The sequence below is a fragment of the Pelodiscus sinensis genome, chromosome 3, assembly GCF_052426305.1.
Source record: "Pelodiscus sinensis isolate ZL-2025 chromosome 3, ASM5242630v1, whole genome shotgun sequence".
Taxonomy (NCBI): domain Eukaryota; kingdom Metazoa; phylum Chordata; order Testudines; family Trionychidae; genus Pelodiscus; species Pelodiscus sinensis.
The window spans coordinates 145,905,497-145,923,534 of record NC_143054.1 but is presented as its reverse complement, the minus strand read 5'-3'; the positions used below and the strand labels follow the sequence as shown (position 1 = coordinate 145,923,534).

The 18,038-nt window shown below is 42.6% G+C and overlaps 1 protein-coding gene across 2 annotated transcripts in view; it reads left to right on the top strand.

The window, feature by feature from the left end:
* KIF6 (kinesin family member 6) overlaps positions 1-18,038 on the top strand; it is a 380,441-nt gene that overhangs the window by 52,442 nt on the left and 309,961 nt on the right. For both annotated transcript variants that reach the window (XM_075925091.2, XM_075925090.2), the window contains exon 5: positions 9,094-9,203. In XM_075925091.2, the coding sequence (XP_075781206.2) occupies positions 9,094-9,203 (110 nt within the window). The remainder of the gene's footprint in view (positions 1-9,093; positions 9,204-18,038) is intronic.

Here is an 18,038-nt window from a genome sequence, read left to right as displayed (position 1 = left end):
GTGCACAGCTGCTGATGCGTGCGTACGTGGCCCCAGGGACACTGCTATGAAATTTCTGCTCTGAGGCTCGGCGGCAGTGCACAAATCTAATGTGGAACACCCACGGGGACATCTCTCGGAGAATGCCAGTTACTAGCGAGGTGAATAACCTCCTCATCATGCAATATTTGTCAAATTCATAATACAACTTCATTTTCTAGATAAACTTTAGTAAATGTGTTTAAAAGTCAGGTTACTTACTTAACAGAATTTTTTTATTAGATTGTCTTAATCCATGTTAATTGCATGGTAGGAGCTTACTATGATCAATTAAATATCACAGATCCATAATCACAACTATTTAATAAAATATTATGGGAAAATAGTTTTAAATTTCAATATCTCAGCCAGTTTAATTTTTTAAAAGCCAAGACATCCAAACCAAAATAATCTTTCTGTATGTGTACCTCTTCTTTCATTCTAAGAATGTATGTAATATATTTATACATGCTCATTCACTGAGGTACATCTAGACTGTGGCACATTTTCGGGATACGAAGTATCCCGAAATAGCAACACTGCATCTTTAAATATTCATGCTATTTCCCGAAATAGTGGGCACTCTATTCCAGTATCCCTGTAACCCTTGTTCCACGAGGGTTAGGGATTTATTGTAGTAGTGCCTTAGTTTGAAATTTGGCACTGCCTACACAGCGCCAAATTTCAAAATAAGCTTTTTCGACATAGACTCGGAATCAGATATGCAATCTGCGTAGGTCAAATTGCAAAGCTTATTCCGACAGAAGGGTGCTGTCTAGATGCACCCTGACTGAAGTATGGCACAAAGTGGGCAGACATTATGCAAGTTTCTCAGCATAGCTACACATGTGTGCCACATGGACAAGTACAGCTGTAAATAGTAAAAAGATGTGATTAATTTTTTTGTCTATAATGCATTCTTCTTATGATGTGCTTGTATGTCATCTGTTACATATTTAACTTAATACTGTCTTTAGATATACTTTAAAAGGTATCTAAACCTAAAAAACTAGTTAAAAGTGGTCTCTAGAAAACTTTCATAGGTAGTAAATTATATTCATAAGACCAGTTTTGCAGATGTTTCATATGTAGCACTTCTATTGAAACTTGTGGAAGTTCTCTGTGTCTAGAGGCTATGAATTTGTCTATAGTGTTAAACTATGTCCACACTACACGTTTTTGCGGCAGAGAGTATGCTAATAACAGACTCATTAGCATGAGTCACGATGTCATTCACATATTTTCTGCCAATGCTTTTTGCATTGCCACTTCCGTTTTGTGCAAAACCCCCCTTTTGTGCAAGATCCTTCTGCCTCGGGAGAAAAACTCCTTGCACAAAAAGCATTGGTAGAAAATATGCGAATGACATCGCAACACATGCTAATGACTCTGTCATTAGGATACTCTCTGCTGCAAAAACCTTGAAGTGTAGACAAAGCCTGAGAGAAAAGTGGTTAGTATTAAATAATAAGTGGTTTACACAATTTCTCAATATCTTTCCTGTGCCCTTTCTTTGGAGTCTCTTTCTGATCCACAACTTCTAATCTACTCTTTTTCTAACTTTACCTGTTATTTCATTTCTGAGGTTTTTTTAAGCAAAGGCTGACCCTAATAATAATTATCAGACAAAAACTACAGTAAGATGCAGTTACATCTGAAAGCACGTATTAAATAGTCAAGGTAAAATACATTACAGAAATGTTTGTTGTTATTTGAAATCCTAGTGCTTAGAAATCTGGTTAATTCAGAGTTAAAGTTAAATTTGAAAGAAATCTAGCCATGTCTAAGTATTGGAAAGTGGTTAGGCTATCCAAGCAACATTATCTTAGCCATATAGTGACAACATAGAGGAAGAAAAAGAAGCAATCTAATATGTTTTTAAAAATCATTATAATAAAATCTGCAATTATTCATCATATGGTTTTGCATGGTGTCATTACAGAGTGAAGTTAAGGTTATTTGAATGCCCTGACAGTGCATTTCTGTTTGGATTTCTTTTAAATGTAACCTTACCTGAATTTCCTGAGTTTATAGTAATTTTGAGGATTAAGTAGACATCTATGTAATGTGTCAGAATAAATTATTTGTATGATTTTTTTATTGTGATATCAGCTAGTGTCCTCAGTCAAGTAGCAGACCCTGTATCTATCAGGCTCTTTATGAACATAACACAAGGGCAGCCCACACCCTTAGGTGTTTACAATCAAAGTCAATGTAGTTTTTAAATGATATGTACTTTCAACTGTTACAATTTTAATGTAGCATTTTCTGGAAATGTACATTTTCTAAATTTCTAAATTAAAAAAATATCATATATGATCACTAAACAAGAAACAAACAAAAAATGCTTCTGTGTGATATTTTCAATGATTTTAAGATTTGAAATACTAATCTTTAATAATTTTTAAAAATTAATTTTATAGCCAGTTTCACCAGCATGCTTGGCTATTTATGCATGAGGGAGCAGTGCTTGGCAGCAACAGTATATTTGCCAGTCCAGCTGGGTTTACAGCTGCTGTGTTTTTGCTAGTGCATCACAAAGCAGCTGGAACATATACCCTAGTTTTCCCCTGCCTCCTTCACTTCTAGCATTCCCCTGCACATGCATGTGCACAGTTCTTGTGGAATTCTGTGTAAAGGAGCATTATTCTTCATCCTCTTCTGAAGAAGAAATGGTCATTTATGAAGAACAGCAGGACTATTCATCTGGCCATAGTTAAAAATAATTCATTGCAGTGTATGTACTAGATTTATGTGAATTTAAACTATATGGGAGGTTTGGCGCATCCGCGTTATTCTGTTGTTAAGTTCATTCAGGATAACAACAACCAAGGCTGACAGCATGTCTACATTTTTTTAAAGAGGCCATTTTAAAGTTAATTTTAACTCCTAGGGGCACATCCACACTGCAGCATTATTTTGAAATAACTTACATTATTTCAAAATAACAAAGTGAGCATCTACACAGCAAGCCTGTTATTTCAAAATATTTTCAAAATAATGGGCTTCTTATTCTAAAATCTGTAACCCTCATTTCATGAGGAATAACACCTACTTTGAAATAGTTATTTTGAAATAGGTGTGTATAGACAGAGCAGCTGTGGTTATTTTGAAATAATTGGCCTCCAGGGATTCTCACAGCTGCCCTGGTGGCCTCTCTGTCCACACTCACCACGAGAAGTAACAGTTAATTCGAACTAAGGGGTTTATCTTGGAATCCTACTTCTCTGCCATGTGTAGACGCGGGCAGTTACTTCGGGCTAGTCAGTTTTCAAAATGGCGACCGGCAGGTAATATGCTCATCAAGTGCAGGATATTTAAATCCCACGCTTCATTAGCAATTTCGATCACCCTCATTAGCCTCCCTAGTTCAAACTAGGGGGCTAGTGTAGATGTACCCTAACAGACTTACTCGGTTATCCCCTGAAGTTCCTATCACTCCATATGACAGTTCTGAAGGGGACTTCCTCATTTTTTGAGTGTGAAATTCACACCACTTTTCATAAAGCATGACTTTTTCCAGGTAACTAAGCATGTGTGGGTGGGAATAGATTCCAAGATCCTGCTAGTGGGCCAAATTCTCCAATTTGCAGGCTTGCTGTGGAGTTTTAGTGTGTCCCCCTCCATAGCTATTATCCAGTGTAAGATGAGTTTTGTACCCATGTAACCCCATAAATAGTGATTCAGTATCTTCTCCCATGACAGTCCCTTTTGTGCTGGCCCACTTGGGCCTGCCATAAAGCCCCACGGTGTGACAAGCAAAAATTACAGTACTTTTCCCACCCTGCATGACTGTTCAGCCTGTCCCTCCCTCTCTCACACAGGATGGCCACTGTTGCAGTGGACATTGTATGGAGCTTATTCATCTGGGTGCATTTTTTCTCCTTAAAAAAAGATATTAGTGTTCCCTTAAGCTGTGTGCTTTGGTAGACAGCCAGGAGAGATTCAGGTGCCACTCAGCAGAGTGCCCACTGCCAGCAGCATGTGTTTCTACTGATGTTGCACATCCACACATGCCTCAGTGCACATAAGAAAATGTATTCAGCATATGAATAGCAAAAAATAGAGGAAACATTGGTTCCAACACCTGTGCACTTCATTAAATAGCATAGAAGAATCTCAAATGGTCTAAAACTTGCTTTTTTATCCTCCTTTCTTAAATAAAATAATTTAGTTGGAAAGGCTATTATGTAGTTTAATCAAGAAATTAAAATTATTTATTCTACCAGTAAACAACAGGTATTCTTTTAATTTTATATTGACATTATTTTTAGGTCAGTGACTCTTAAGTAGGAATTGTTTTTGGTGACACACATAGGCCAGAAAGATTGAGAACCAAGAACTGTTAACATGGAAAAAATGGAGGATTGGGGGAGTCCATTGAAGGATCTTATGAACTGGTCCTTGACATCAAAAGTGTAAGAACTTCTGCTAACATTTAGTTTTCACTTCAACCAAAATACAGTAAAATGATCTAATTTCCCATCAGACAAAAGCAAAATCAGTGAGGCAGTAATTATTATTGTCAATTTTCTAAGAGGTTGTGACAGAGTGACATTGATAGTCAATTCATTACATCTTTGCAAGAGGAAAATAAATGAAATAATCTTGGCAATTTAATATCAATGTTCACCAAAAGAGAAATAAAATTTTGTTTACATGTTGTAATTTGGAAACAGTATAAATCATTCTGCTACTCTATCAACTATATCAGGCAAAGCCAAGAAAACAAAAGAAAAAGTAGTGTATTGTTTGTCTGACCGCATGTGTTCGTTGTCCCTCTTGTTCCACAAAGTACATGACTGAATTATACATTATTTCTTTAATGTTTCTACTTTGTTAAATTGTGAAAATGAAATATATGTGAAAATAGATAAGTTGATCAACCAGCTTACTTTTGTGTTCTGGTTATCATCTGCTCAGCCATTACATTATAGGTTTGTACTATATTACTTGTCTAATTTAGAGCTGTAACCTTCCAGTCCTTATTGATACGAATAGATTTTAGTTACATGAATACCTACATGAGTAAGTGTGTATAAGGTGAAGCCCCTAGAAATAATAAATCCTTGAGATTAGGTATGGTACAATGCTGATTAAATAATAATGTGGGTTGAAGGAGCCATCTGATCTGTAGTAATTTCATAATTATTTCTATCAAGAGTGCATGCAGAAACATTTGATTTTCAGACTTTTTTTTGGCACTTAAAGTGTCTAGCATTTTGTAATATTAACTAGCCATACATTTAGGGACACTGTTCCCTCTCTTGTCTCATACTGGACACTTTTACGTTTTGTGAATGTTTTACTTTCCTCCCTTCTTTCTTCTTCTTTCTTCCTGCTTTCATCTTTCCATACTTGTCTCTTCTCTCATGTACTCGGATCTCAGGGTATGTCTACACTGCCACCCTAATTCGAACTAAGGTGGCTAATGTAGGCATTCGAACTTGCAAATGAAGCCCGGGATTTAAATACCCCGGGCTTTATTTGCAGGTTCCCGGGCGCCGCCATTTTTTAATGCCCCGTAGTTCAAACTACCTGCCCGCGGCTACATGCAGCACGGACTAGGTAGTTCGAATTAAAGCTCCTAATTCGAGGAGTAATTAAAGCTCCTGCAATGAGGAGTAACGGTAGTTCGAATTAGGAGCTTTAATTCGAACTACCTAGTCCGTGCCGCGTGTAGCTATTTAAATAATCCCTGCTTCATTTACATCAAAATGGCTGCCGCGCTGTGCTGATCCGCTGTTTGGCAGCACAGCGGGGCAGTCTGGATGCACTGCGGTCAACAAGGGAAGCCTTTGTTGACTGCTCCGTTATGTCTGGTGAAATGAGGTTTACCGGAGCGGTCAACAAAGGCTTCCCTTGTCGACCGCAGCGCATCCAGACTGCCCCGCTGTGCCACCACTGCTAATCGGCACAGCACGGTGGCCATTTTGATGTAAATGAAATGGCGATTATTTATGTGACTCCGTCGACGGAGCCATGTACTCTAGACATACCCTCTGTGGGCATTTAACTGACAAAAAGGGTTTTTCACAGAATGCTGGAGGAAGCTGAGTGACATCCACAAAAAGTGGATTACATAAAGACTGTGAATGGCTTGCTAACTACAAAAGCAGCTTCTCCTCTCTTGGAATTCACACCTCCAGATCAGCTATTAGAAGTGGGCCTCATCCTCCCTGATTGGATCCACCTTGTCATCTCTAGCCTGAGTCTGGCCTGTATATTTATACCTGCCTCTGGAAATTTCCACTACATGCATCTGACGATGTGGGTCTTTGCCCACGAAAGCTTATGCCCCAACACTTTAGTTATTCTATAAGGTGCCACAGGACTCCTTGCCGCTTTTGCAAGATTCAGACTAACACGGCTACCCCTCTGATACCATCCACAAAAAGTGACATCTGTTTATCAATTCTTTCCACAATACAAATTACTTCTCTTAGGAGAAATTACTTTTTCTAATCTGCAATCCCAACAAGATGTATTCATTTATCTTTAAAATGTATCTATTTTAAAAAATAAAATGGAAAGACAAAGCTAGGACCATTTTAATCATTCAAGACCAGATTTGCCAGTGTGCGAAGAGCATTTGCAATATATAAATGGTCCCAAATTGCCTTAAAATATCTACAGATGATTAGAGGAATTCATCCTTTGTAGAAGAATCTTCTGTTGCTTTAAAGCTGGAAGAAGTGCCATAACTACTTCCTAAGCCAGCAGCACCCCTTCTCACTTTTGGCCTAAGAAAGCAAAGGAGTATGATAGAGCCGAGTGACTTTGTACTGAATTTTACAGCAATTGGCCTGTGGGCAGCTCACGCTCATAGCGGCACAAAAGGCTCCTTATGAATAGAGTAGAAAATTGAGCTCTCACTGTTCAGAAATTCCCCTTGCCATCTACATAGTGCTGTGGTTTAACAGTTCCATAATACAGATCTTTTTTTTTCATCTACCCATCTACTCTGAAACACTCTTCTGTCATGGTCAATAAAAATCTCACCCTGAAAGTATTTTATTCCATGATAATAAATGGTTTGTATTTCAAGATAACCTTTTAAATAAAACAAGGGCCTGTACCGCCTGCTTGCTACACTCACCAACTTCCCCCCCATCTGCCACAGCCGGATCATGGCTTCCCTTCCTGCCCACGCTACAGCAGGAGGAGAGCCACCATGAGCCCTTCCTATGGCCAGATGGGGGCTGGACCATGTGGCTGGACACTGCGTCCAGATGGGGCTAGGCCCTGATTGGGGCCTTGTTGGTCAGGCTTCATTTTAAATAAAGTAAATATTATATCCAACAAAAAAGTTTGCAACATTGTCTTTGTTTATGGCAGGGATGGGGAACCTTTATTGGTTCAGGGGCCACTGATCCACAGAAAAAAAATCACACAAGTGAGAAGAAAAAAAAGCTCCTCCAAAACCCTCTAATCATCACTGATGTAGCCCCCAAATGAAACACCTCACTCCCCTGGTGCTCCAGCCCCATGGGGGAGGGCAGGGAGGACTTAGCTTCAAGGTCTCAGGTCAGTTTAACTCTTCTGGGATTCCAAGGTTAGTGGATTTTGTGCCCCCCTGCCAGGTTCTGGGATGAGGCCAAAATTGAGGGGTTCAGTGTGTGGAACAGGGCTGCCAGTGAGTGGGATAGGTATGTGGGTGCAGAATTAGGGTGGGAGGTGGGGTGCAGGAATAGGCTGGGGGTAGGGTTTCTGGCCAGGCAGGAGGGTGCAGAAGCGAGGAAGGGTGGAGGAGCAGTTTAGGGGTATGGTATCTGGCCAGAGGGGAGGTGCAGGAGCAAGGGAGGGTGCAGTAGCAGGGTGTGGGTAGGTGTCTGGCTGGGGGGGGGGGGTGAGGGTGCAGGAGTGGGTTTGAGGTGCAGAGTCTCAGGGGAGGGGCTATGTGAGGAGGCTGGGGGGTGTAAAATCTCATAGGGCAGTGAGTGAGGAGGCTGGGGGGGGTGCACGATCATGGCTTGGGATGGCTGGTGGCAAAGGAAGCATGGTGCGAGGAGGGACTTCAGCTGGTAGAGCTGTGGGGGAAGAGGCCGGTCAGCATAAAAGGCAGATAGGATCAGGGGGTAGGCCCAGCCAGCCAGCAGCGATGGAAACGTGGCGCTGTGTGAGGAGAGGCTGTAGATGAAGAGGCTGGTCAGGGCAGAAGGCAGCTGGGACCAAGGGTGGGAGCAGGAGCTGGTGGTGCCCTAAATTGACACTCCCCCCCCCCCCCCCCATGCGGGAGAAATGGAAGGCCCAGAGGAGCTGCCCAGAGTGGCTAGTCTGGAGTTAAACATGGGCTGGGGGGTGACACCGATGACATGATGATGTCACTCTGTCATCCCATAGGAAAATTGTTTATAAGTATAGTGACAGATTAGCACACTGGATTAGAAAACTGCTGCTGTAAGTGTGATGAGTGCTTTCTCAGTGACTTCATCCAATTAAATAAATTAATTCACTTATACTTTGGAAATTGTAGTTCGTTATTTTGAGATTTGTATTATTTGGCTTTGGGGAAAGAGATAACTCTGTAGAAACTGGGTGGGTTATATTGCATTCTGGCAATACAGAATACAGGAAGAAAGTAGGGCTACAAAGGATAGCTAACAACATTTGCTGTGTTTAGATATTTTGATAAAGAACATGGAAAGCAGTGTGCCACTGGAATTTCTAAAATGAAGTAAATATTCAATATATTTTAAGGATCATACCTCTATCTATAATATTTAGAAGTACCTTTTTATAGTAACATGCTTGTTTTGTCAGAAAAGTGAAAAATGGTATACTACATACTTCTGCAACCAAGTTGCCGCATTCTAAGTGTACACAGACTTTTTTAAATATATGGAACCAATAAAAAAGCAGACTAAACTTGCTTCTAATCATGGGCGTAGTCTTCATGCATATGCCAGTGGGCAGACTTGAAAGTGTCATGAACTGAAAATGTAAAACATATCCTGCAAAAGAATGAGAGACAGGGTGAGGAGGCATCATGGAAGCTGTAGTGATAAATTTATCCAGCTGACCTAAGGCTTTGGCTGCTATTCATAGTCCCTTTTTATTTTATTTTCTATTCAGGACAGCAGCAACGTTTATACAACCCATGTTTCCTACTTGGAAATCTACAATGAATGTGGTTATGATCTGTTGGACCCAAGACATGAAGCCTCCAGATTGGAAGATTTGCCGTGAGTAACAAAACTACAAAGAATCAGCAGGGATAAAAAAATCACTTTTGTATTCCCTGTTTTGTTATTTTTCTTTGAAACTGTATGTTCTTCTTTGAGAAATGTCCCCATGGGTGCTCCATTGTTAGGGTGTGTCTAGACTACAGGGATTTTTTTGAAAAAAGTAGCCTTTTTTCGAAAAATCTTTACTTACGTCTAGACTGCCACCGCGTTCTGTCAACAGTAAATCGAAAGAATGCTGCGGTTTTGTTGACAGTGGTAAACCTCGTTTTACGAGGAATAACGCTATTTTTGACAGAGATCTGTTGAAAAAAGGTATGTGTGGACATGGGGAAGGTTTTTTTTTTTTTTAAATAAAGGCCTCCAGGAAGAAGCCCTGGTGGACACTCCTGTCAGACCTTTCACCTCTATTGTTCCTGCGTGTAGCTATCTTTTAAAGGCACAGGCACCCAGGAGTAGCATTGTGGCAGCAAGCCAGCTCCAGCTAGGACCCTGACTGCTTGGCTCTTGCTGGAAGGCCCACACAGAGCCATGTCCCAGGGACAAGCCCCCCGAGACACTCCTGGTCCTTCCAGGGACACATCCCCGCACCAAGCCAGGGGCACCAAACACCGGGCACCCTCCTGATGTGCGCCTGAGATCAAAGCCCTCTTGGAGCTCTGGTCTGAAGAGGAGTCTCTTCAGGCTCCACAGTCCGAGGAATGCAGACATTTATGGTAGAATGGCTGATGGCCTTGCCAAAAAAGGACACCATCCCTGCACACTAGACCAGGTCAGAGCAAAGGTGAAGGAGCTGCAGCAGAGGTATGTTAAGGCCCATGAGTACAGCTCCCGCTCTGGGGAAATAGCACACTATTGTGCATACTATGAGGACCTGGACTGGATCCTGGAGCCAGGGGAACCCCTGTCTCCAGAGAAGGTAGTAGAGTCTGGGTTGGAGACCCCTGTGCAGCAGCGGCCGCAGCTCCAGGATGACACCCCAGAGGACCAGCAGCTCCAAGACAAGGAGGAGGAGGACACCAGGAGCACAGCGACCCTCACCCTGGAGCCGGACACCCAGACGCAAGAAGCAGAAACTGTTTGCAGCCAAAACTGAGGAGGTGCTACACAGCAGGAAAGACTTACAAACCACCCTTTGTACCCTTGGCATGTATACCCTGCCTTATCGCCACAAGCGGTAAACCACATACAGTTGTGAGAGGGATGGGCAGTACAACCACTCGCCACAAAGATCTTATGATTTCAGCTGATCGAGACAGCAACTTCAGTGGAGATGCTATAACCAGGACCATTCCTCTGCTACTCAGACCTCAAAACAGCAGGTTTGAGGCAGTGGTCGAGGGTCTGCATGACCTCCCTCATGATTCAATGCCTTCACAACTGTGCCATCTTTTTACTCATCGGGTACACCCCTTTTTACAACACTTGAAGTCCACAACATCGGACCACTGGGTATTGGAGATTATCCTTACTGGATACATCATCCCCTATATTTCCCTCCCCCCTACCCTGTCTCCTACCCCATCCCTCTTCAGGGATCCTTCCCATGAAAAACTACTAAGACAGGAGATTGATTGATTCCTGCTTTTAGGAGCCGTAGAGAGGGCATCCAAATGATTCCAGGGAACAGGGTTTTATTCAAAGTACTTTCTCACAGAGAAAAAGACAAGGGTTTGGAGACCGATCCTCAATCTTTTCCCAGTGGGGCTGGCCACCCAGAAATCTCTTTGCTTCCTGCCAGAATGCCAAATGCCCCCAATTTTGTTCTTGAGCGGATCTTAGCAAAGGCTTTCTCAGGGACGCATTCTTACTCGAGTGGAGTGCGCCTTTGCTTTATGCTTTTCCTCTGATCCCACTCATCCCCAGGGTTCTAAACAAAATTAGTACAAATGATGCACATATCATCTTAATAGCTCTAGCCTGGTCGAGACTACCCTGGTTTCCATACCTTCACCACTTACTGATAGAGTCTCCATACCCACTGCCTCATCAGCACGACCTTCTCTCCCAGAATTGCAGGATGATGCTATATCCCCAGCCGCACACTCTCCATCTCCAAACGTGGCTCCTGTCTGGTTCTGGGAATTAGAGACCAGCGCTCTGAGCAGCTGAAAGAGTCTTCACAGCAGGAGACTTTCTATAAGAAAGAACTACAGGCAGTCCCCGACTTACGTGGATCCGACTTACGTCGGATCCCTAGATACGAACGGGGTGAGGCAACTCCCGCACATGCGCAGCAGCATTCCCGGGGCTCGCTCACCTGGGTCCTAGGATCCTCCTCCTCCTCGGGCCGGCTCCGACTGGGGTCCCGCAGAGCTGCCGGGCAGAGGAAAAGTGCCTCCCCACGCCCGCTGCCTCCCCCCACCCCCCTGCCAGCAACAGGCTGCCCCCTCCCCTGAGCAACAGGCTGCCGAACAGACAAAAGCAGCCTCTCTGCCCCTCCTCCCCTCTATACATGCCGGGCTCCCGGAGCACAGCAGCGTCCCCGGGGCTCGCTCACCTGGGTCCTAGAATCCACCTCCTCCTCCTCTTCGGCTGGCTCCAACTGGCCTCTGCCTGCAGCAGCTGGCCACAGGGACAGGGATCCCGCAGAGCTGCAGGGCAGAGGAAAAGTGCCTCCCCACGCCCGCTGCCCCCCCCTGTGGCCTCGCATCCTGCATGCCTCCCCCCTCACCCCCTGCCAACAACAGGCTGCCCCCTCCCCTGAGCAACAGGCTGCCGAACAGCAGACAAAAGCAGCCTCTCCGCCCCTCCTCCCCCTATACATGCTGGGCTCCCTGGGCAAACAAAGACTCCACCAAAACAAACAAAGTGCTGGCCTCATTGTATTAGCAAAAAAAGGACCCTCCTCCTAGAACCCTGGGTGGTGTGTGGAAATAAAGCTATTAGCTCAAAGCATGGTGCAGAGCTGTTTGGTATTTGATGAGTTACTCCTTTAGTCCTGAGTTTGTCACAGGGACAGAAATAGATGTGAAATCTTCTGAACAGGGGAACAGACAGCAAAACAAACATTAGAGGGGAGTTAACCTTTCCCTATGCTATCCAAAACTAAAAAAAAAATGTTTGGCTAGAGTTTCCCCTACAATATGTACCAGTTCCGACTTACATACAAATTCAACTTAAGAACAAACCTACAGTCCCTATCTTGTACGTAACCCGGGGACTGCCTGTATGTAGAAAAATTGGCTCGCTTTTCTCTCTGGTGTTGGCAGGCACTGATTTACCCTCACATGTCCTCACTCCATACCATCCTGGACTATATACTAGACCTCCAGACAACTGGGCTGTTTCATTTTTAAGAGTCCACCTATCTGCAATAACAGCATATCATGATCTCGTTGATGGACTCTCAATATTTGCACACCCAGTCACAAAAAGATTCCTTAAAGGTCTTCAGAACTTGTGCCCGCCTCATAGAGTTCCGCCATCCTCATGGGACTTGAATCTCATTCTCGACTGCTTGATCAGACCTCCTTTTGAACCTATGGCTATTGTTTCAGTCCCCTTCATTTTTATGAAGGTCTGCTTCTTACTAGCCATCATCTCCATAAGAAGAGTTGGTGAGCTTGGGGCCTTCATGGTGGATCCCCCTTATAAGGTTTTTACAAATGACAGTTACGTTGAGACTATGCCCTTCCATTCTGCCAAAAATTTGTACTTAATTTCACATTAATTAATCCATCATGGACATGACGCTGCATACTTTGGACATTCAGCAGGCACTGGCCTTATTTTGAAAGAGAATGCGAGCATTCGGCAAATCTCAGCGCCTTTTTATCTCTATTGAGGAATGGTCCAGCGGTACACCAATTTCAACCCACTGCATTTCTAAGTGGATATTGACCTGCATAGTCAAATGTCATGCTCTTTGCAATAGACCCTTACCGAAGCCACCACGAGCACATTCCATTTATGATACCGCGGCCTCCTCTGCCTTTTTGAACAATGTCCCCCTCAAAGACATTTACTGTGCTACTGCATGGTCATCCAACCACACTTTTGCTACACTCTAAGTGATCCTTCCTCAGCTATCCTAGGACTCAGCGGTGGCATGGCAGTCTTATCCTCCACCACCAAACAGTGGTGCCGATTCCCACTGTCCCACTGAATGCTGCTCTATAGTCACTGAGAGTATGTCTACAGTAGCCCCCTAGTTCGAACTAGGAAGGCTAATGTAGGCATTCAAAGCTGCAAATGAAGCCCGGGATTTAAATATCCTGTGCTTTATTTGCATCTTCCCATCCGGGCGTCACTTTTAAATCCCCTTAGTCCGAACTAATTGCCCGCCGCTGCACGCGGCAGTCAAACATTAACTCGAACTAAGTCCTAAGGATTAATGTATGTTCTAAGGACTTAGTTCGAGTTAACGTTTGACTGCCGTGTGTAGCCACGGGCAGTTAGTTCGGACTAAGGGGATTTAAAAATGGCGCCCAGACGGGAAGATGCAAATAAAGCCTGGGATATTTAAATCCCGGGTTTCATTTGCAGCTTTGAATGCCTACATTAGCCTTCCTAGTTCGAAATAGGGGACTAGTATAGACATACTCCAACAGTGGAGCACCCCATGGGATGCTCAAAGAAAAAAAGGGAGTTACTCACTTTGTGCATTAACGACTTCTTTGAGATATGTGTCCCTGTGGGTGCTCCACAACACTCCCTTCTCAGAGTCTTAGCTACTCAGGCATACAGGAGGAACTGAAGGGGGAGTCGGGCCACGGACACAAGGAACTAATGTGTGAATGCAATGAGGCTCCTTCTTGTGCATGCACAGCCATATGGGGGAAACTGCTTTGGAAGGCAGTTTTGGAAGTGACGCCCAGACGGGAAGTGACGCCCGGACGGGAAGATCTGCGGCTCCAGGCAACTTGTCATCAACAATGGAGCACCCACGGGGACATACAGCTCAAAGAACTGTCATTACTGCATGAAGTGAGTAACTCCGTGACCTCACACTTAATTAACTCAAATAGTTCATTTTTATCAACTTTTTCAAAAGCTTCCATTATTGTATTTTGTATGTGTCAACATTGTGCAAAAAGAATATGAATAATTGAATAACTGATATTATTGGGGAAAAGGTTCACAGGAGCCAGAACAAGAAAAAAAAGGAGTAATTGTTCTTCCACTTGCAATTTCATCCACTTCAATCTATTCTGTGGGCGTGACAAGACAAACAGAACAGGGCATCATTGCTTTGAATCTAGTACACAGAAATGTATTTCACTTAAGTGCGTTTTCCTTCAGTAGTAATTATTTTTTTTAATTGCAGGACCAAGAAGTATTTGAAAACACAGTAAAATATTTCACAATAGATGATCATCAAAGTGCAGTTTCTGCTGATGAAATATTTAGTAATCTATTAACATTTGTTTGAGTGGAGTAAATCACAGTGTACACAGACCTAAATTCAGTCTAGCAAAACCTCTTCATGCCCATTCTGCATCATTTGAAACAAAAGTGGTTTTGATAATTGATTTATCCCTGTATTGAAGAGCATATGTTTACTGCAAAGTTATAGTTATTTAGGAATAACTTCATGCAATGACCATGAAAAATTGATTTTTTGTGCGTGGCATTGTTACAGCCCTCGTATATTCTTCAGTTATGTAGCTGTGGAATTTATAGCAGAATTCACGCTTTTGCCATAGTTTCACACTCTAGAAACTAAGTTTTAAAATAAAAAAAAAAGTTGCCAGTCCTTATGATTGTGAAGGTAACCTTAAGTATGGAATTCAGATATAAACTAATACACTGTCGAGTTCCTGAATTTGCAGCTAGCCTAAAGTAATAACTCTGAGAAGCATGAATTGACAAATATATTTGATATAGGATAACTTAAGTGCTGTCAGGAAAATGGGGTGGCATATTGAAAACTGGAGATCTGGAAATGTCATAATTTCAGTATCAAAATAAATTACCTGTTTTCATATTAACACACAAATCATTGTAAATGTATGTAACATTTATATAAATTTTCCACTGGTATGCCACAAAATCTCACACAGTGTATAGGGAGTAAATACAACAGGGAATCATCACATGGTCCCTCCCCTGTCATCCATTTCCAAACAAACAGAGGCTAGGGACACCATTCCTACCCATCCTGGCTAATAGCCATTGATGGACCTAACCTCCGTGAATTTATCTAGCTCTTTTTTGAACCCTGTTAAAGTCCTAGCCTTCACCACATCCTCTGGCAAGGAGTTCCTGAAGGATCACACAAAACCTAACACATCAGTTAAACCCTATATAAGCCCTATGGCAACGTCTACACTGGCCCCTTTTCCAGAAGGGGCATGTTAATTTCAGCGATCGCAATAGGGAAATCCGCGGGGGATTTAAATATCCCCCGCGGCATTTAAATAAAAATGTCCGCCGCTTTTTTCCGGCTTTTAGAAAAGCCGGAAAAGAGCGTCTACACTGGCCCCGATCCTCCGGAAAAAGCGCCCTTTTCCAGAGGATCTTATTCCTACTTCAAAGTAAAATAGAGGAAGTAGGAATAAGATCCTCTGGAAAAGGGCACTTTTTCCGGAGGATCGGGGCCAGTGTAGACGCTCTTTTCCGGCTTTTCTAAAAGCCGGAAAAAAGCGGCGGACATTTTTATTTAAATGCCGCGGGGGATATTTAAATCCCCCGCGGATTTCCCTATTGCGATCGCTGAAATTAACATGCCCCTTCCGGAAAAGGGGCCAGTGTAGACGTAGCCCAGGTGTGGAGTTTAGGTTTCATACAGAGCCTTGTGGGCTCTGAGTTAAACATAATGAACACAAACTCTGGAAAGTGCACAGTTGTCTCATAAATAGTGCTTGAAAAACTAAATGTGATGGCAGTATCTAATGAATGTGAAGAAAAGAACTGAAGTTTTGACCACAATATATTAAAAGAAAACGTGATAGAACGTGATAAATGAGTACAAAATTGACTTTGCTTGATATGCTAACATGTACTTTACAGTTGTCTTTACCATTTCTTCTTTCCCCCCCTACATTTAAACCTGACACTTATTCTTGTAATAGAACTAAAATAATAACAAACAGCTATGATCCAAATTTACTGGTTGACATTTAAATTAAAATTATCAGTGACTTAGCAAGGTCTTAGATTTCCTCTGGTAGAGTAAGAGTGTATATAATATCTACTATGATAATAGTGCACCTGGGGAAAAAATTAAGTGATCCCATAAGGGAATAGCTCCCTCTTCCCCCAACCCATAATCCTCCAAGGAAGACTATTGTTGCTTAAACCAAAGATCATAATAAACTGCTCTTTCAGCCTCTAAATACTGTAACATAGGAAATGCTAAAGACTAAGAACAAAAGATGTAACTGCCCAAAGCCTCTCTCATTGCACAATCTCTTTGATTTCCTCTCTCATTGCACAATCACTGTGCAGAGGTTCTAGGCTCCATTAAGGTCATCTAGAGCATTTTTTATCTTGAAATCTATTGTTCATAATCATTGAATTCTTGAAATTACTTCAAAAAAGTTCCCAATCCTGTTTATTTCTCTACTGCCCTCCAAGGGCTTAAAAGTTCACCAAATATTATACGAAGAATGTATAGATCACTTAATAAAGGAAGCCACAGAAAAAAAATTCTACACACAAGATAAAGGACAGTTTTTCTTCCATCTGGTTTATAATGCAAAGAAACCAACAGGCTATCGCCTGATTCTAGGCGAAACAATGTGTGTGTCAGCTATTCCCTCTTTCAGTAGTTATACAAACTATATAATCTGGAGACTGAATACCATCCATAGATATACAAGACCCATATTTTACATACCAGTAATTCTTAGCATACTGAGAATTCCTGAGGTTCACAATATTAGGTCAAGCCTTTCACTAAAAGTTTATCCTGTTGGAATGAAGAGTGTTCAATGTATGTTTTAGTTTACACCATGAATATCTGTTACTATTGCATATCAAAGGTTCACAGGATATCTAGGTTTGACAGTCCATGTTTTTCTCTATGCTAATAGAAAGAACCAGACTGAAAATCATATTGGGGATAAATGGTATTGATTCATTCTTTCAAAGACTGGATTTGATATAATCCACAAAAGATATTACAACTGGAACTCACCCAGACCTTGGAATGTGGAAAAGCTAATTTCAGCATAGAGTATGAAATATTCCTTCCCATTCAGGAAAAGATATCTTAATTTTGTCTATTAATCCATTTCGCCAAAATAAGGAAGGATCAGTCAGTGAAACCTTTTCTGAAGCCACTACTTCAAATCACGCTATTAACTCATTGGAATGATCTAGCAAGATTCCATATGTGACCACTGAAGTCACTCAACTCATCTTATTCCTGTGTTCTTTTTAGGAAAGCTTTACAGCAGTGGTTAACAACCTGTGGTCCCTGGGTCCCATGCTGCCTATTGGGGTTCTGTGTGTGGCCCGCAAAACATTTTGTTTACCATTGCCGACTGTGACAGAGTGAACGTACCCTGCACTCAAGAGGGGGAGGGGAGGCTAAGACTCTATGGGTGGAGGAAGTTCCTCCCCTTTTCCCAGACTGGGCATGCTCCAAATGCTGTATAAGAGGCAGCAGAGCAGCTCAGTCAGGGGAAACTGCCAGAGAGGAAGGAGCTCAGGCTGAAGCTCCTGAGCTGCCCCTGAAGCAGAAGCCACAGCCTCCCTTGGAGCAGCAACCCCAGCAGCAGCCCTGCACTTGGGTAGGGAAAAGACTTTGCAGTGGGTGGCACACTGCTTCCTTTGGCCGGGCATACATCATGATGTCCAGGAATACTGTGCATCATATCCAGAGTGCCAACAAGCAGGACCCAAGGGGATGGCTAAGGCCCCTCTAATACCGCTTCCAGTCATTGT